Source organism: Oncorhynchus mykiss, chromosome 8 (genome assembly GCF_013265735.2).
Source record: "Oncorhynchus mykiss isolate Arlee chromosome 8, USDA_OmykA_1.1, whole genome shotgun sequence".
NCBI lineage: Eukaryota > Metazoa > Chordata > Actinopteri > Salmoniformes > Salmonidae > Oncorhynchus > Oncorhynchus mykiss.
In genome coordinates this window covers 86893603-86906705 of record NC_048572.1, presented here as the reverse complement: position 1 = coordinate 86906705, position 13103 = coordinate 86893603, and the positions used below count along the sequence as shown (strand labels likewise).

At 42.4% G+C, this 13103-nt stretch overlaps 1 protein-coding gene across 1 annotated transcript; it reads left to right on the top strand.

The window, feature by feature from the left end:
• The first annotated feature begins 2750 nt into the window (after positions 1-2750).
• Positions 2751-10022, top strand: LOC110529151 (nuclear factor 7, ovary). Its single transcript, XM_036986639.1, has 6 exons — positions 2751-3472; positions 4653-4748; positions 7751-7981; positions 8078-8100; positions 8703-8821; positions 9098-10022. Exons 1-6 carry the CDS (start codon positions 3077-3079, stop codon positions 9622-9624), a joined length of 1392 nt encoding a protein of 463 aa, XP_036842534.1. The 5' UTR covers positions 2751-3076; the 3' UTR covers positions 9625-10022.
• The last annotated feature ends 3081 nt before the right edge of the window (positions 10023-13103 follow it).

Here is a 13103-nt window from a genome sequence, read left to right as displayed (position 1 = left end):
ATAAGTATTCAGACCAGTTGCTATGAGACTCGAAATTGAGCTCAGGTGCATCCTGTTTCCATTGATCATCCTTGAAATGTTTCTACAACTTGATTGGAGTACACCTGTGGTAAATTCAATTGATTGGACATTATTTGGAAAGGCACACACCTGTATATATATATATATATATATATATATATATATATATATATATATATATATATATATATATATATATATATATATATATATATATATATATATAAGGTCCCACAGTTGACAGTGCATGTCAGAGCAAAAAACCAAGTCATGAGGTCAAAGTAATTGTCCGTAGAGCTGAGACAGGATTGTGTTGAGGCACAGATCTGGAGAAGGCTACCAAAAAATGTCTGCAGCATTGAATGTCCCCGAGAACACAATGGCCTCCATTCTTATATGGAAGAAGTTTGGAACCACCAAGACTCTTCCTAGAGCTGGCTGCCTGGCCAAATTGAGCAATCGGGGGAGAAGGGCCTTGGTCAGGGAGGTGACCAAGAACCCGATGGTCACTCTAACAGAGCTCTAGAGTTCCTCTCGGGAGATGGGAGAACCTTCCAGAAGGACAACAATCTCTGCAGCACTCTACAATCAGGCCTTTATGGTAGAGTGGCCAGACGGAAGCCACTCCTCAGTAAAAGGCACATGACAGCCTGCTTGTGGTTTGCCAACAGGCAAATGGTTTTTCAGCGGCAGGGACTGGTAGACTAGTCAGGATCGAGGCAAAGATGAACGGAGCATATTTGTAAACTGGGGCGAAGGTTCACCATCCAACAGGACAATGACCCTAAGCACACAGCCAAGACAACGCAGGAGTGGCTTCGGGACACGTCTCTGAATGTCCTGGAGTGGCCCTGCCAGAGCCCGGACTTGAACCCGATCAAACATCTCTGGAGAGACCTGAAAATAGCAGTGCAGTGAAACTCCCCATCCAACCTGACATAGCTTGAGAGGATCTACTGAAAAGAATGGGAAACTCCCCAAATACAGGTGTGCCAAGCTTGTAGCGCCATATCCAAGAAGACGAGGCTGTAATCGCTGTCAAAGGTGCTTCAATAAAAAACTGACTAAAAGGTCTGAATACTGGGATTTTTTCCGGTTTTTATTTTTAACAAAAGCCGCAAAAATCTATAATATATATTATCAACTTCACTTGCTTTGGCAATGTTAACATATGTTTCCCATGCCAATAAAGCCCTTAAAATGTATTGAATTGAATTGAGAAAGAGAGAGAGAGAAAGAGAAAGAGAGATTGTAACTCATTGCTGTCATTCATCTTTGTCAAAGTGATTTCATTCACTATATTAGAAATTGTACTGACAGAGATTGAAGTGTTACTTAGAGTTGCATACTGTATATACCCGTCATAGCAGGCAGGGACACCATAGGGGCTGTGTCCCAAATGCCACCCTATTCCCTATACAGTGGCTTGCGAAAGTATTCACCCCCTTTGGCATTTTTCCTATTTTGTTGCCTTTACAACCTGGAACTAAAACAGATTTTTTTTTGGGGGGGGGGTTGTATCATTTGATTTACACAACATGCCTACCACTTTGAAGATGCAAAATATGTTTTATTGTGAAATAAACAAGAGATAAGACAAAAACACAGAAAACTTGAGAGTGTATAACTATTCACCCCCCCCCCCCAAAGACAATACTTTGTAGAACCACCTTTTGTAGCAATTACAGCTCCAAGTCTCTTGTGGTATGTCTCTATAAGGTTGACACATCTAGCCACTGAGATTTTTGCCCATTCTTCAAGGCAAAACTGCTGCAACTCGTTCATGTTGGATGGGTTCCGCTGGTGTACAGCTATCTTTAAGTCATACCACAGATTCTCAATTGGATTGAGTCTGGGCTTTGACTAAGACATTTAAATGTTTCCCCTTAAACCACTCAAGTGTTGCTTTAGCAGTATGCTTAGGGTCATTGTCCTGCTGGAAGGTGAACCTCCATCCCAGTCTCAAATCTCTGGAGGACTGAAATAGGTTTCCCTCAAGAATTTCCCTGTATTTAGCACCATCCATCATTCCTTCAATTCTGACCAGTTTCCCAGTCCCTGCTGATGAAAACCATCTCCACAGCAAGATGCTGCCACCATCATGCTTCACTGTGGGGATGGTGTTCTCGGGGTGATGAGAGGTGTTAGGTTTGCGCAAGACATAGCGTTTTCCTTGATGGACAAAAAGCTCAATTTTAGTCTCATCTGGCCAGAGTACCTTCTTCCATATGTTTGGAGAGTCTCCCACATGCCTTTTGGCGAACACCAAACGTGTTTGCTTATTTTTTTATTTAAGCAATGACTTTTTTTCTGGCTACTCTTCCGTAAAGCCCAGCTCTGTGGAGTGTATGGCTTAAAGTGGTCCTATGGACAGATACTCCAATCTCCGCTGTGGAGCTTTGCAGCTCCTTCAGGGTTATTTTTGGACTCTTTGTTGCCTCTCTGATTAATACCCTCCTTGCCTGGTCCGTGAGTTTTGGTGGGGGGCCCTCTCTTGGCAGGTTTGTTGTGGTTGGTGCCATATTCTTTACATTTAAAAAAATAATGGATTTAATGGTGCTCCGTGGGACGTTCAAAGTTTCTGATCTTTTTTTATAACCCAACCCTGATCTGTACTTCTCCACAACTTTGGCCCTGACCTGTTTGGAGAGCTCCTTTGTCTTCATGGTGTCGCTTGCTTGGTGGTGTTCCAGACCCTGGAGCCTTTCAGAACAGGTATATATATATACTACATATACTCATGATGTAAGAGATCATGAGACACTTAGATTGCACACAGGTTACACACACACACACACACACTCTTGAGCCCCACCCCTAAGCCACCTGTACTGCAGTGAGTCAAAAGTTCAGAAGGGTACAGTCCCAGATAGGGTGGCCAGTAGACTCTATAAAGGACTCTAACTCACTACAACTAACTTACCACAACTTCAAGACTCACAGCATCTACTGAAGAGCAAGACAATATCATCAACACTAAGATTTAAACAACACTGAAGTCAATGTCTGCTTCCTTCAGAGGCTATTAGAGGGAAGTGACTGATTTCATTACAAAATGGCTTCTGGTTCATCTTTCCAAGAGGAGGATCTCTCCTGTCCTGTGTGCCGTGACATCTTCAAGGATCCCGTTCTAGTGCCGTGTGGCCACAGCTTATGTGAAACCTGTCTGCGGGAAACCTGGAAACAAAGGGAATCTCGGGAATGTCCGGTCTGCAAGAGAAAATGTTCCAAAGACTGGTATCCTCCTAACCTTGCTCTAGAGAGCCTGTGTGAGGCCTTCTCACAGTCACATATAGGTAGTCAGAAATCAACAAGCAAGATAAGCTCTGCACTCTGCAGTCTGCATGGAGAGACACTGGAGCAGGAGGACAAACAGCCTGTCTGTTTGGTGTGGCAGGATACAAGACAACGTAACCACAAACCGCTAGCTGAGGCTGTACAGGATCATAAGGTATCCATCCATATGTTCTTGTGTATTTTCAGCTGTCTAAAATGGTGTGTGTGTGTGTGTGTGTGTGTGTGAATGCCTAAAAAAAGAATAGCTTATTCCTGTAATGATTGTGATTTGATTATTGACAATAAAGCGTAAAGCTAGAACACAGATGCTCTGTCCATAGTAACACTAGAACACAGAGACTCTGTCCATAGCAACACTAGAACACAGATGCTCTGTCCATAGTAACACTAGAACACAGAGACTGTCCATAGTAACACTAAAACACAGATGCTCTGTCCATAGTAACACTAGAACACAGATGCTCTGTCCATAGTAACACTAGAACACAGATGCTCTGTCCATAGTAACACTAGAACACAGAGACTCTGTCCATAGTAACACTAGAACACAGAGACTCTGTCCATAGTAACACTAGAACACAGATGCTCTGTCCATAGTAACACTAGAACACAGAGACTCTGTCCATAGTAACACTAGAACACAGATGCTCTGTCCATAGTAACACTAGAACACAGAGACTCTGTCCATAGTAACACTAGAACACAGATGCTCTGTCCATAGTAACACTAGAACACAGATGCTCTGTCCATAGTAACACTAGAACACAGAGACTCTGTCCATAGTAACACTAGAACACAGAGACTCTGTCCATAGTAACACTAGAACACAGAGACTCTGTCCATAGTAACACTAGAACACAGATGCTCTGTCCATAGTAACACTAGAACACAGATGCTCTGTCCATAGTAACACTAGAACACAGAGACTCTGTCCATAGTAACACTAGAACACAGAGACTCTGTCCATAGTAACACTAGAACACAGATGCTCTGTCCATAGTAACACTAGAACACAGAGACTCTGTCCATAGTAACACTAGAACACAGAGACTCTGTCCATAGTAACAGTAGAACACAGAGACTCTGTCCATAGTAACACTAGAACACAGAGACTCTGTCCATAGTAACACTAGAACACAGAGACTCTGTCCATAGTAACACTAGAACACAGAGACTCTGTCCATAGTAACACTAGAACACAGATGCTTTGTCCATAGTAACACTAGAACACAGAGACTCTGTCCATAGTAACACTAGAACACAGATGCTCTGTCCATAGTAACACTAGAACACAGATGCTCTGTCCATAGTAAAGTCTCAATGTTTCATTGTAGGAGGAGCTCCAGACTGCCCTGAAGCCCTTTCAGGAGAAACTGGAAGTCTGTAATAAAGTTAAACTAAGCTGTGATCAAACAGCTTGGCATATTAAGGTAAGAATGAGTTGTATTGGTCAGAGGGGTTTCATGCTTACATTCCACTCCTTATGCAAACATTACAATCTGGACTTTGTTTGGCGTGTCAAGGAGTGGAACGATAGCAGATAGAGACTGGTATCTAAGATTCCTTATAGAACCAAAAAGGGTTCTATTGCTTGCTTCCTGTGTGGAACTCCTCGACATTCTATATTAGAACCATTTTACAGGGTTCTTTGATCAGAACCCTAGAGCAGGGGTATTCAACTCTTACCCCTACGAGGTCCAGAGCCTGCTGGTTCTCTTCTACCTGATAATTAATTTACACACACCTGTTGTCCCAGATCTTAACCAGTCGCTGATTAGATGGGAGAAATCTTTTTAAAAATGCAGTTGAACTGGCTTCGAGGTCCAGAGTTGAGTTTGAAGTCCCTGGAGGTTCTTCTTCACTGAACCAAAATGGGTTCCATATAAAACACTGCCATTTATGAATTATCGCTACTACTAATAAATAATCACTGAACCAGAGGGGACGAAACCAGGAGCAAAAACATGAGTTCATCTGCACCGATCAGCATGAGTTCATCTGCACCAATCAGCATGAGTTCATCTGCACCAATCAGCATGAGTTCATCTGCACCAATCAGTATGACTTAATCTGCACCAATCAGCATGAGTTCATCTGCACCAATCAGCATGACTTAATCTGCACCAATCAGCATGAGTTCATCTGCACCAATCAGCATGAGTTAATCTGCACCAATCAGCATGAGTTAATCTGCATCAATATGTTACGTTCGTTGGGTGAATTAGACCAAGGTGCAGCGTGGTCGGCGGACATCTTACTTTTATTTAAAATGAACACATTATTATTATTATTCTTTTTTTAAGTAAAGTTCTGCAGGCTAAATAACAATTAACAAAATCAAGATCCCACAAACTAGGGTGGAAAACAGGCTGCCTAAGTATGATTCTGTCATGAGAATTTAGTTCTCAGTGTTCATAAACCCAATTGAATTGATTACTCAGCCTGACACCCAGAATTTGTAGGAAACTGCTTGTAAAGAATCATACGGAGGCCCAGCTATATTGTCAGGAATGTTTATTTAGAGAGCTCTGGTCATAATACCATGTACATTGGTTTATATACCGCTCATTTCGTCATAAATGTCCCTCCTCCTCTCAGATACAATGGCAAAATAGTTCACAAGCCTTCTCACATTGTCTGCCACCTGTTAAACAATCTACTACAAGCCCAAGGTCTCTCCCCTCCCTGGGTAGAGACAGGATGTCCTGTAAGGAACACAGTATTCCAGCCGGTCTGACGATAGCTCCATTCGTTTCTAACAAGGAACAGAAAGTCCTTGATCTAATTCTTGACTAAAACTACACTCATTAGATTTAGTGTTATGATTCTAATAAGATTCATACAATCATACAGTGACAGGGTAGTATTCCGTTAGTTATATTTCTACGTTAAATGTAAACATCATTCAGTCATTATTCCTAAAACATCCCATAACCGATTCCCAATCAGAGACAATGATAGACAGCTGCCCCTGATTGGGAACCACACCCGGCCAACAAAGAAATAGAAAACTAGAATGCCCACCCAAATCACACCCTGACCTAACCAAATAGAGAAATAAAAAGGCTCTCTAAGGTCAGGGCATGACACAGTATGCACAAGTTAATTTGCACCAATATGCATGAGTTAATTTGCACCAATATGCATGAGTTAATTTGCACCAATCAGCATGAGTTAATCTGCATCAATAAGCATGAGTTAATCTGCACCAATCAGCATGAGTTAATCTGCACCAATAAACATGAGTTAATCTGCCAAATGAAGACCATAAACTGTCAGACATATAATTCTTATGATGTAGAACAACAATTTACATGCAGTTGTTGTCATCAGCAGCCGAAAGAGATCCCCTTATGGCTCTGGGTTTACTGCCAGACTGAGCAAAACGTAGACGGTGTGTTAAAAAAGTAATGTAATCATTAACTAGAGTATCGAATCACAAAGACGTGATATACATAATTTATTATAGGCTAAATATTTTATACTGTACCTCCTGTCAGTCAGCAACAGTCTTCTAATGGCTTCATGAAACACAGTCCCCTCCATTGACTCCACACTGAATACTGAAATAAAAGTTAAATCCTTAAGAGTCTATTGAGTGTAAAACTAACAATGACTCGATAATCCACGCCTTCTGGGAATGTTATGACGTCATAAAGTTATGGGCGGAGTTTTGAGTCCGTCTGTCTGCATTATCCAAGACATATGCCATATGAGGGTGCAGTGAGATACGGGATGGGTTGGACGATACTTTTCACATCAATCATCTTGAAAAGGCGTATACTTAAAAACTAGAAATGGACCAATCCTCCATCGTTAACACAATGAAAAGGTCAAATACTTTATTATGTAAATGTTGAAAGTGTGTGGGGGGCGACGGAGAGAAACAAAATGGTGCAGTTTGAGGCCATGTGGCGGAGAGGGATGTGGGCGCTGGGGATGAGGGGTGTGGGCGCTGGAGATGAGGGGTGTGAGCAGGTGGAGATGAGGGGTGTGAGCAGGTGGAGATGAGGGGTGTGAGCAGGTGGAGATGAGGGGTGTGAGCAGGTGGAGATGAAGGGTGTGAGCAGGTGGAGATGAGGGGTGTGAGCAGGTGGAGATGAGGGGTGTGAGCAGGTGGAGATGAGGGGTGTGAGCAGGTGGAGATGAGGGGTATGAGCAGGTGGAGATGAGGGGTGTGAGCAGGTGGAGATGAGGGGTGTGAGCAGGTGGAGATGAGGGGTGTGAGCAGGTGGAGATGAGGGGTGTGAGCAGGTGGAGATGAGGGGTGTGAGCAGGTGGAGATGAGGGGTGTGAGCAGGTGGAGATGAGGGGTGTGGGCGCTGGAGATGAGGGGTGTGGGCCGCTGGAGATGAGGGATGTGAGCAGGTGGGTCTGGACAAATCAGACTATCAAAAAGGCTATCATCATCTAGTCCTCTCACTGTCTCCAGAGCCAGGCACAGGACACAGAGAGGCAGATTAAGGAAGAGTTTCAGAAGCTTCACCGGTTTCTACAAGAGGAGGAGGAGGCCAGTATAGCGACACTGAGGGAGGAAGAGGAGCAGAAGAGTCAGACGATGAAGGAGAAGATTGAAGAGATGAACAGACAGGTATCATCACTTTCAGATACAATCAGAGCCATAGAGGAGGAGATGAGAGCTGAGGACATCTCATTGCCGCTGGTAAGGACTAATATCTGAACAGTAAGTAGATTATTGTGACTGATTTGATTTTATATTTTATATTCATTATTCATTTCCTATTTTGCCCCCTGGCAGAACTACAAGGCCACAGTGAAAATGTAAGTGATCTGCCTCCTGTCTCTCTTGACTCTGTGGTTCTGAACCCAACCCCCACAGCAGCACTGACTTGACTCTGTGGTTCTGAACCCAACCCCCCACAGCAGCACTGACTTGACTCTGTGGTTCTGAACCCAACACCCTACAGCAGCACTGACTTGACTCTGTGGTTCTGAACCCAACCCCACAGCAGCACTGACTTGACTCTGTGGTTCTGAACCCAACCCCACAGCAGCACTGACTTGACTCTGTGGTTCTGAACCCAACACCCACAGCAGCACTGACTTGACTCTGTGGTTCTGAACCCAACCCCCACAACAGCACTGACTTGACTCTGTGGTTCTGAACCCAACACCCACAGCAGCACTGACTTGACTCTGTGGTTCTGAACCCAACCCCCACAACAGCACTGACTTGACTCTGTGGTTCTGAACCCAACACCCACAGCAGCACTGACTTGACTCTGTGGTTCTGAACCCAACCCCACAGCAGCACTGACTTGACTCTGTGGTTCTGAACCCAACCCCCACAGCAGCACTGACTTGACTCTGTGGTTCTGAACCCAACCCCCACAACAGCACTGACTCCTTAATGTTTATCTCAGAGCCCATTTCACACTGCCGGATCCACAGCTGGTCTCAGGTGCGCTGATAGATGTGGCCAAACACCTGGGCAACCTACAGTTCAGAGTCTGGGAGAAGATGCAGGGGATTGTGAAATACAGTAAGTATCATTTTATTTACCTACAATTTCCTTAATTTATGATATTTTTTAAACAGTAAAACACTAATGCATTCATACCAACCAGGACGAAAGCAGGTACTATGATATTCTGTAAAAAAATATATTATAGTAAAACCCTTTCTTGTATGTAACAGTGTTCAAAAACATTAACCACCTTTTAATCAATAAAGTGTATCAACTACTTACAAGTTCCCCCTGTCCTGGTGTCAGTCCTGGTATCACGACCAGTTCTAATCTCTAGTTCTGTCTGTTCAGGTCCTGTGATTCTGGACCCAAACACCGCTTACCGATATTTCGTCCTGTCTGAGGATCTGACCAGTCTAAGATTCTGTGCGAGTCAGCAGCTTCCTGACAACCCAGAGAGGTTTGGTTACAATGCATTGGTCCTGGGCTCCGAGGGCTTTAACTCAGGGACACACAGCTGGGACGTTGAGGTTGGGGACAGCACAGTCTGGTCCGTGGGTGTCGTACAAGAGTCTGCCCAGAGGAAGGGAAACATGAAGCCTGAAAGGTGGATTGTGTATTATAGTGGAGGTAAATACAGAGCATGCCCCGCATCAGGGCCAGGTGTTCCTATCACAATGAGACCAAAACCCCAGAGGATCAGAGTGCTGCTGGACAGGGACCGAGGACAGCTGTCATTCTCTGACCCTGATAATAACACACACCTGCACACATTCACACACACCTTTACTGAGCAAGTCTTTCCAGCCGTAGGTCACGTCTCTAAAGTTCACCGTCTGAGGATCGTACCAAGGAAGATCTCTATAAAGATGGAGTAGACTCTCAAAACCGTCTGTGGAGTCCGAACGGTTCGGCTTACAAACTATTATGACGACTCTATGGAAAGATGAGACTCTCACGAACATGTACATGTCGGTTGTTTTCCTCACAAGACTCATCTAAAGGTCCCCCTGTACAAGTCTTTGTTTTAATTATGGAAGTACAATGCCTTCGGAAGTATTCAGACCCCTTGACTTCTTCTATATTTTGTTACGTCACAGCCTTACTCTAAAGTCAATTTAGTAAAATTAAAATTCACAATTCTCTAAGGAACAAACTGCCTTAGGAATGTTTTGGGAAACTATCTGTTATTCAATGTGTTTCTATTGGCTAATAGCAGTAAGGACTATCTGTCATTCAATGTGTTTCTATGGGCTAATAGCAGTAAGGACTATCTGTTATTCAATGTGTTTCTAATAGCAGTAAGGACTATCTGTCATTCAATGTGTTTCTATGGGATAATAGCAGTAAGGACTATCTGTTATTCAATGTGTTTCTATGGGCTAATAGCAGTAAAGACTATCTGTAATTCAATGTGTTTCTATTGGCTAATAGCAGTAAGGACTATCTGTTATTAAATGTGTTTCTATTGGCTAATAGCAGTAAGGACTATCTGTTATTAGCAGTAAGGACTATCTATTGTTCCACGTAGTGAATCTGTTATTCAATGTTTTAATTGGCTAATAGCATTAAAGGCCAAGTTCAATTTTTCATCAAATATATATTTTTTAAATGTTTTATTTTGATACTTCAAGGAGTCTTAACATTCTAAATTAAATAGCTAAAGGATCCTTAGAATGAACTTAAAACACCAACCAGTAACATTTCAACTAACCCTAACTTATCTACGTAGGGTTAAGGTTAGAGCTAGTGTTATAGGGTTAGTTGAAATGTTACTGAATGTTACTGATAGTCTGTAAATAGTATTCATCTACAAGATGGCCTATGAAAATTAAAGTGTTTACCCCCTATTTACTTGGCTTGAACCAATGCATTTTCATGTAGTAGCTATTTTGGTAATAAACAGTCATACATTCTATTTTCTGTGTCAAACGTTTTATATTCCACCAAACACACACACAAGATGTGGTTTGTTCAGCATGCTGCTATTGCAGCTATTGAAGTTCCACCCATCATGTGAAACTCCATGGTCTGAATGAGAATAAAAACACGAACAACACTTCAACGGCTAATGATCAGGGTTTCATCCACATTTGATTTTATTTTTAATATCTTATCTAGTTATTCTGAAATGTCACTGAAGTCAATGTAACATTCATACTTTTACTCTCTTCCTGGAGCCCGAGAGACAAATAAACAAACACACACACACACAGACACACACACACACACACACACACACACACACATACACACATACAGTGCCTTGCGAAAGTATTCGTCCCCCTTGAACTTTGCGACCTTTTGCCACATTTCAGGCTTCAAACATAAAGATATAAAACTGTATTTTTTTGTGAAGAATCAACAACAAGTGGGACACAATCATGAAGTGGAACGACATTTATTGGATATTTCAAACTTTTTTAACAAATCAAAAACTGAAAAATTGGGCGTGCAAAATTATTCAGCCCCCTTAAGTTAATACTTTGTAGCGCCACCTTTTGCTGCGATTACAGCTGTAAGTCGCTTGGGGTATGTCTCTATCAGTTTTGCACATCGAGAGACTGAATTTTTTTCCCATTCCTCCTTGCAAAACAGCTCGAGCTCAGTGAGGTTGGATGGAGAGCATTTGTGAACAGCAGTTTTCAGTTCTTTCCACAGATTCTCGATTGGATTCAGGTCTGGACTTTGACTTGGCCATTCTAACACCTGGATATGTTTATTTTTGAACCATTCCATTGTAGATTTTGCTTTATGTTTTGGATCATTTTCTTGTTGGAAGACAAATCTCCGTCCCAGTCTCAGGTCTTTTACAGACTCCATCAGGCTTTCTTCCAGAATGGTCCTGTATTTGGCTCCATCCATCTTCCCATCAATTTTAACCATCTTCCCTGTCCCTGCTGAAGATAAGCAGGCCCAAACCATGATGCTGCCACCACCATGTTTGACAGTGGGGATGGTGTGTTCAGCTGTGTTGCTTTTACGCCAAACATAACGTTTTGCATTGTTGCCAAAAAGTTCAATTTTGGTTTCATCTGACCAGAGCACCTTCTTCCACATGTTTGGTGTGTCTCCCAGGTGGCTTGTGGCAAACTTTAAACAACATTTTAATGGATATCTTTAAGAAATGTCTTTCTTCTTGCCACTCTTCCATAAAGGACAGATTTGTGCAATATACGACTGATTGTTGTCCTATGGACAGAGTCTCCCACCTCAGCTGTAGATCTCTGCAGTTCATCCAGAGTGATCATGGGCCTCTTGGCTGCATCTCTGATCAGTCTTCTCCTTGTATGAGCTGAAAGTTTAGAGGGACGGCCAGGTCTTGGTAGATTTGCAGTGGTCTGATACTCCTTCCATTTCAATATTATCGCTTGCACAGTGCTCCTTGGGATGTTTAAAGCTTGGGAAATCTTTTTGTATCCAAATCCGGCTTTAAACTTCTTCACAACAGTATCTCGGACCTGCCTGGTGTGTTCCTTGTTCTTCATGATGCTCTCTACGCTTTTAACGGACCTCTGAGACTATCACAGTGCAGGTGCATTTATACGGAGACTTGATTACACACAGATGGATTGTATTTATCATCATTAGTCATTTAGGTCAACATTGGATCATTCAGAGATCCTCACTGAACTTCTGGAGAGAGTTTGCTGCACTGAAAGTAAAGGGGCTGAATAATTTTGCACGCCCAATTTTTCAGTTTTTGATTTGTTAAAAAAGTTTGAAATATCCAATAAATGTCGTTCCACTTCATGATTGTGTCCCACTTGTTGTTGATTCTTCACAAAAAAATACAGTTTTATATCTTTATGTTTGAAGCCTGAAATGTGGCAAACGGTCGCAAAGTTCAAGGGGTCGAATACTTTCGCAAGGCACTGTACAATAACTAATATCTTCCGATATGTGATCAAGCGTAAAGCTTTCTAGGTTGACAAATGGTATAGCGGCATCATGTGGGGCAGTAGCTAGAGCTGGTTTAAAAAAAAAAAATGAAAATCAGTTCTGATTGATTCTGACCAGACGGTCTCTATACTATGATTTTCTCTACACCTCTAGCCATGTTTGTTGTGGTCTCTCGCCACTCTCTTATCTCTTGTTATGAAAAAAAAAAGGTATTGTCTTGTCTTGTGATAATAGTTGTTCCAACCTTTGACCAGCTCTACCAGACGTTTTTAAAGTTTTAAAAATGTATCTTCAGTTGCCATGACGATATAGGAGAGAACATCTGTCTGTAACACAGTTTCACTGATCGAGCTATATTGAGTTACACACCAGGGTCAATACGGTGTGTGTGTGTGTGTAAGACAGGGTCAACACAGAGTAATGAGGATAATGCTTTGTCTCAGGTTACACTCGT

Excerpts from the sequence above, each read along its gene's own strand:
- LOC110529151 (XM_036986639.1), top strand. The coding sequence starts at position 3,077 with ATGGCTTCTGGTTCATCTTTCCAAGAGGAGGATCTCTCCTGTCCTGTG. Across the intron at positions 4,749-7,750 it reads AAACAGCTTGGCATATTAAG|AGCCAGGCACAGGACACAGA; the intron begins GTAAGAATGAGT and ends CACTGTCTCCAG. Across the intron at positions 7,982-8,077 it reads AGGACATCTCATTGCCGCTG|AACTACAAGGCCACAGTGAA; the intron begins GTAAGGACTAAT and ends GCCCCCTGGCAG.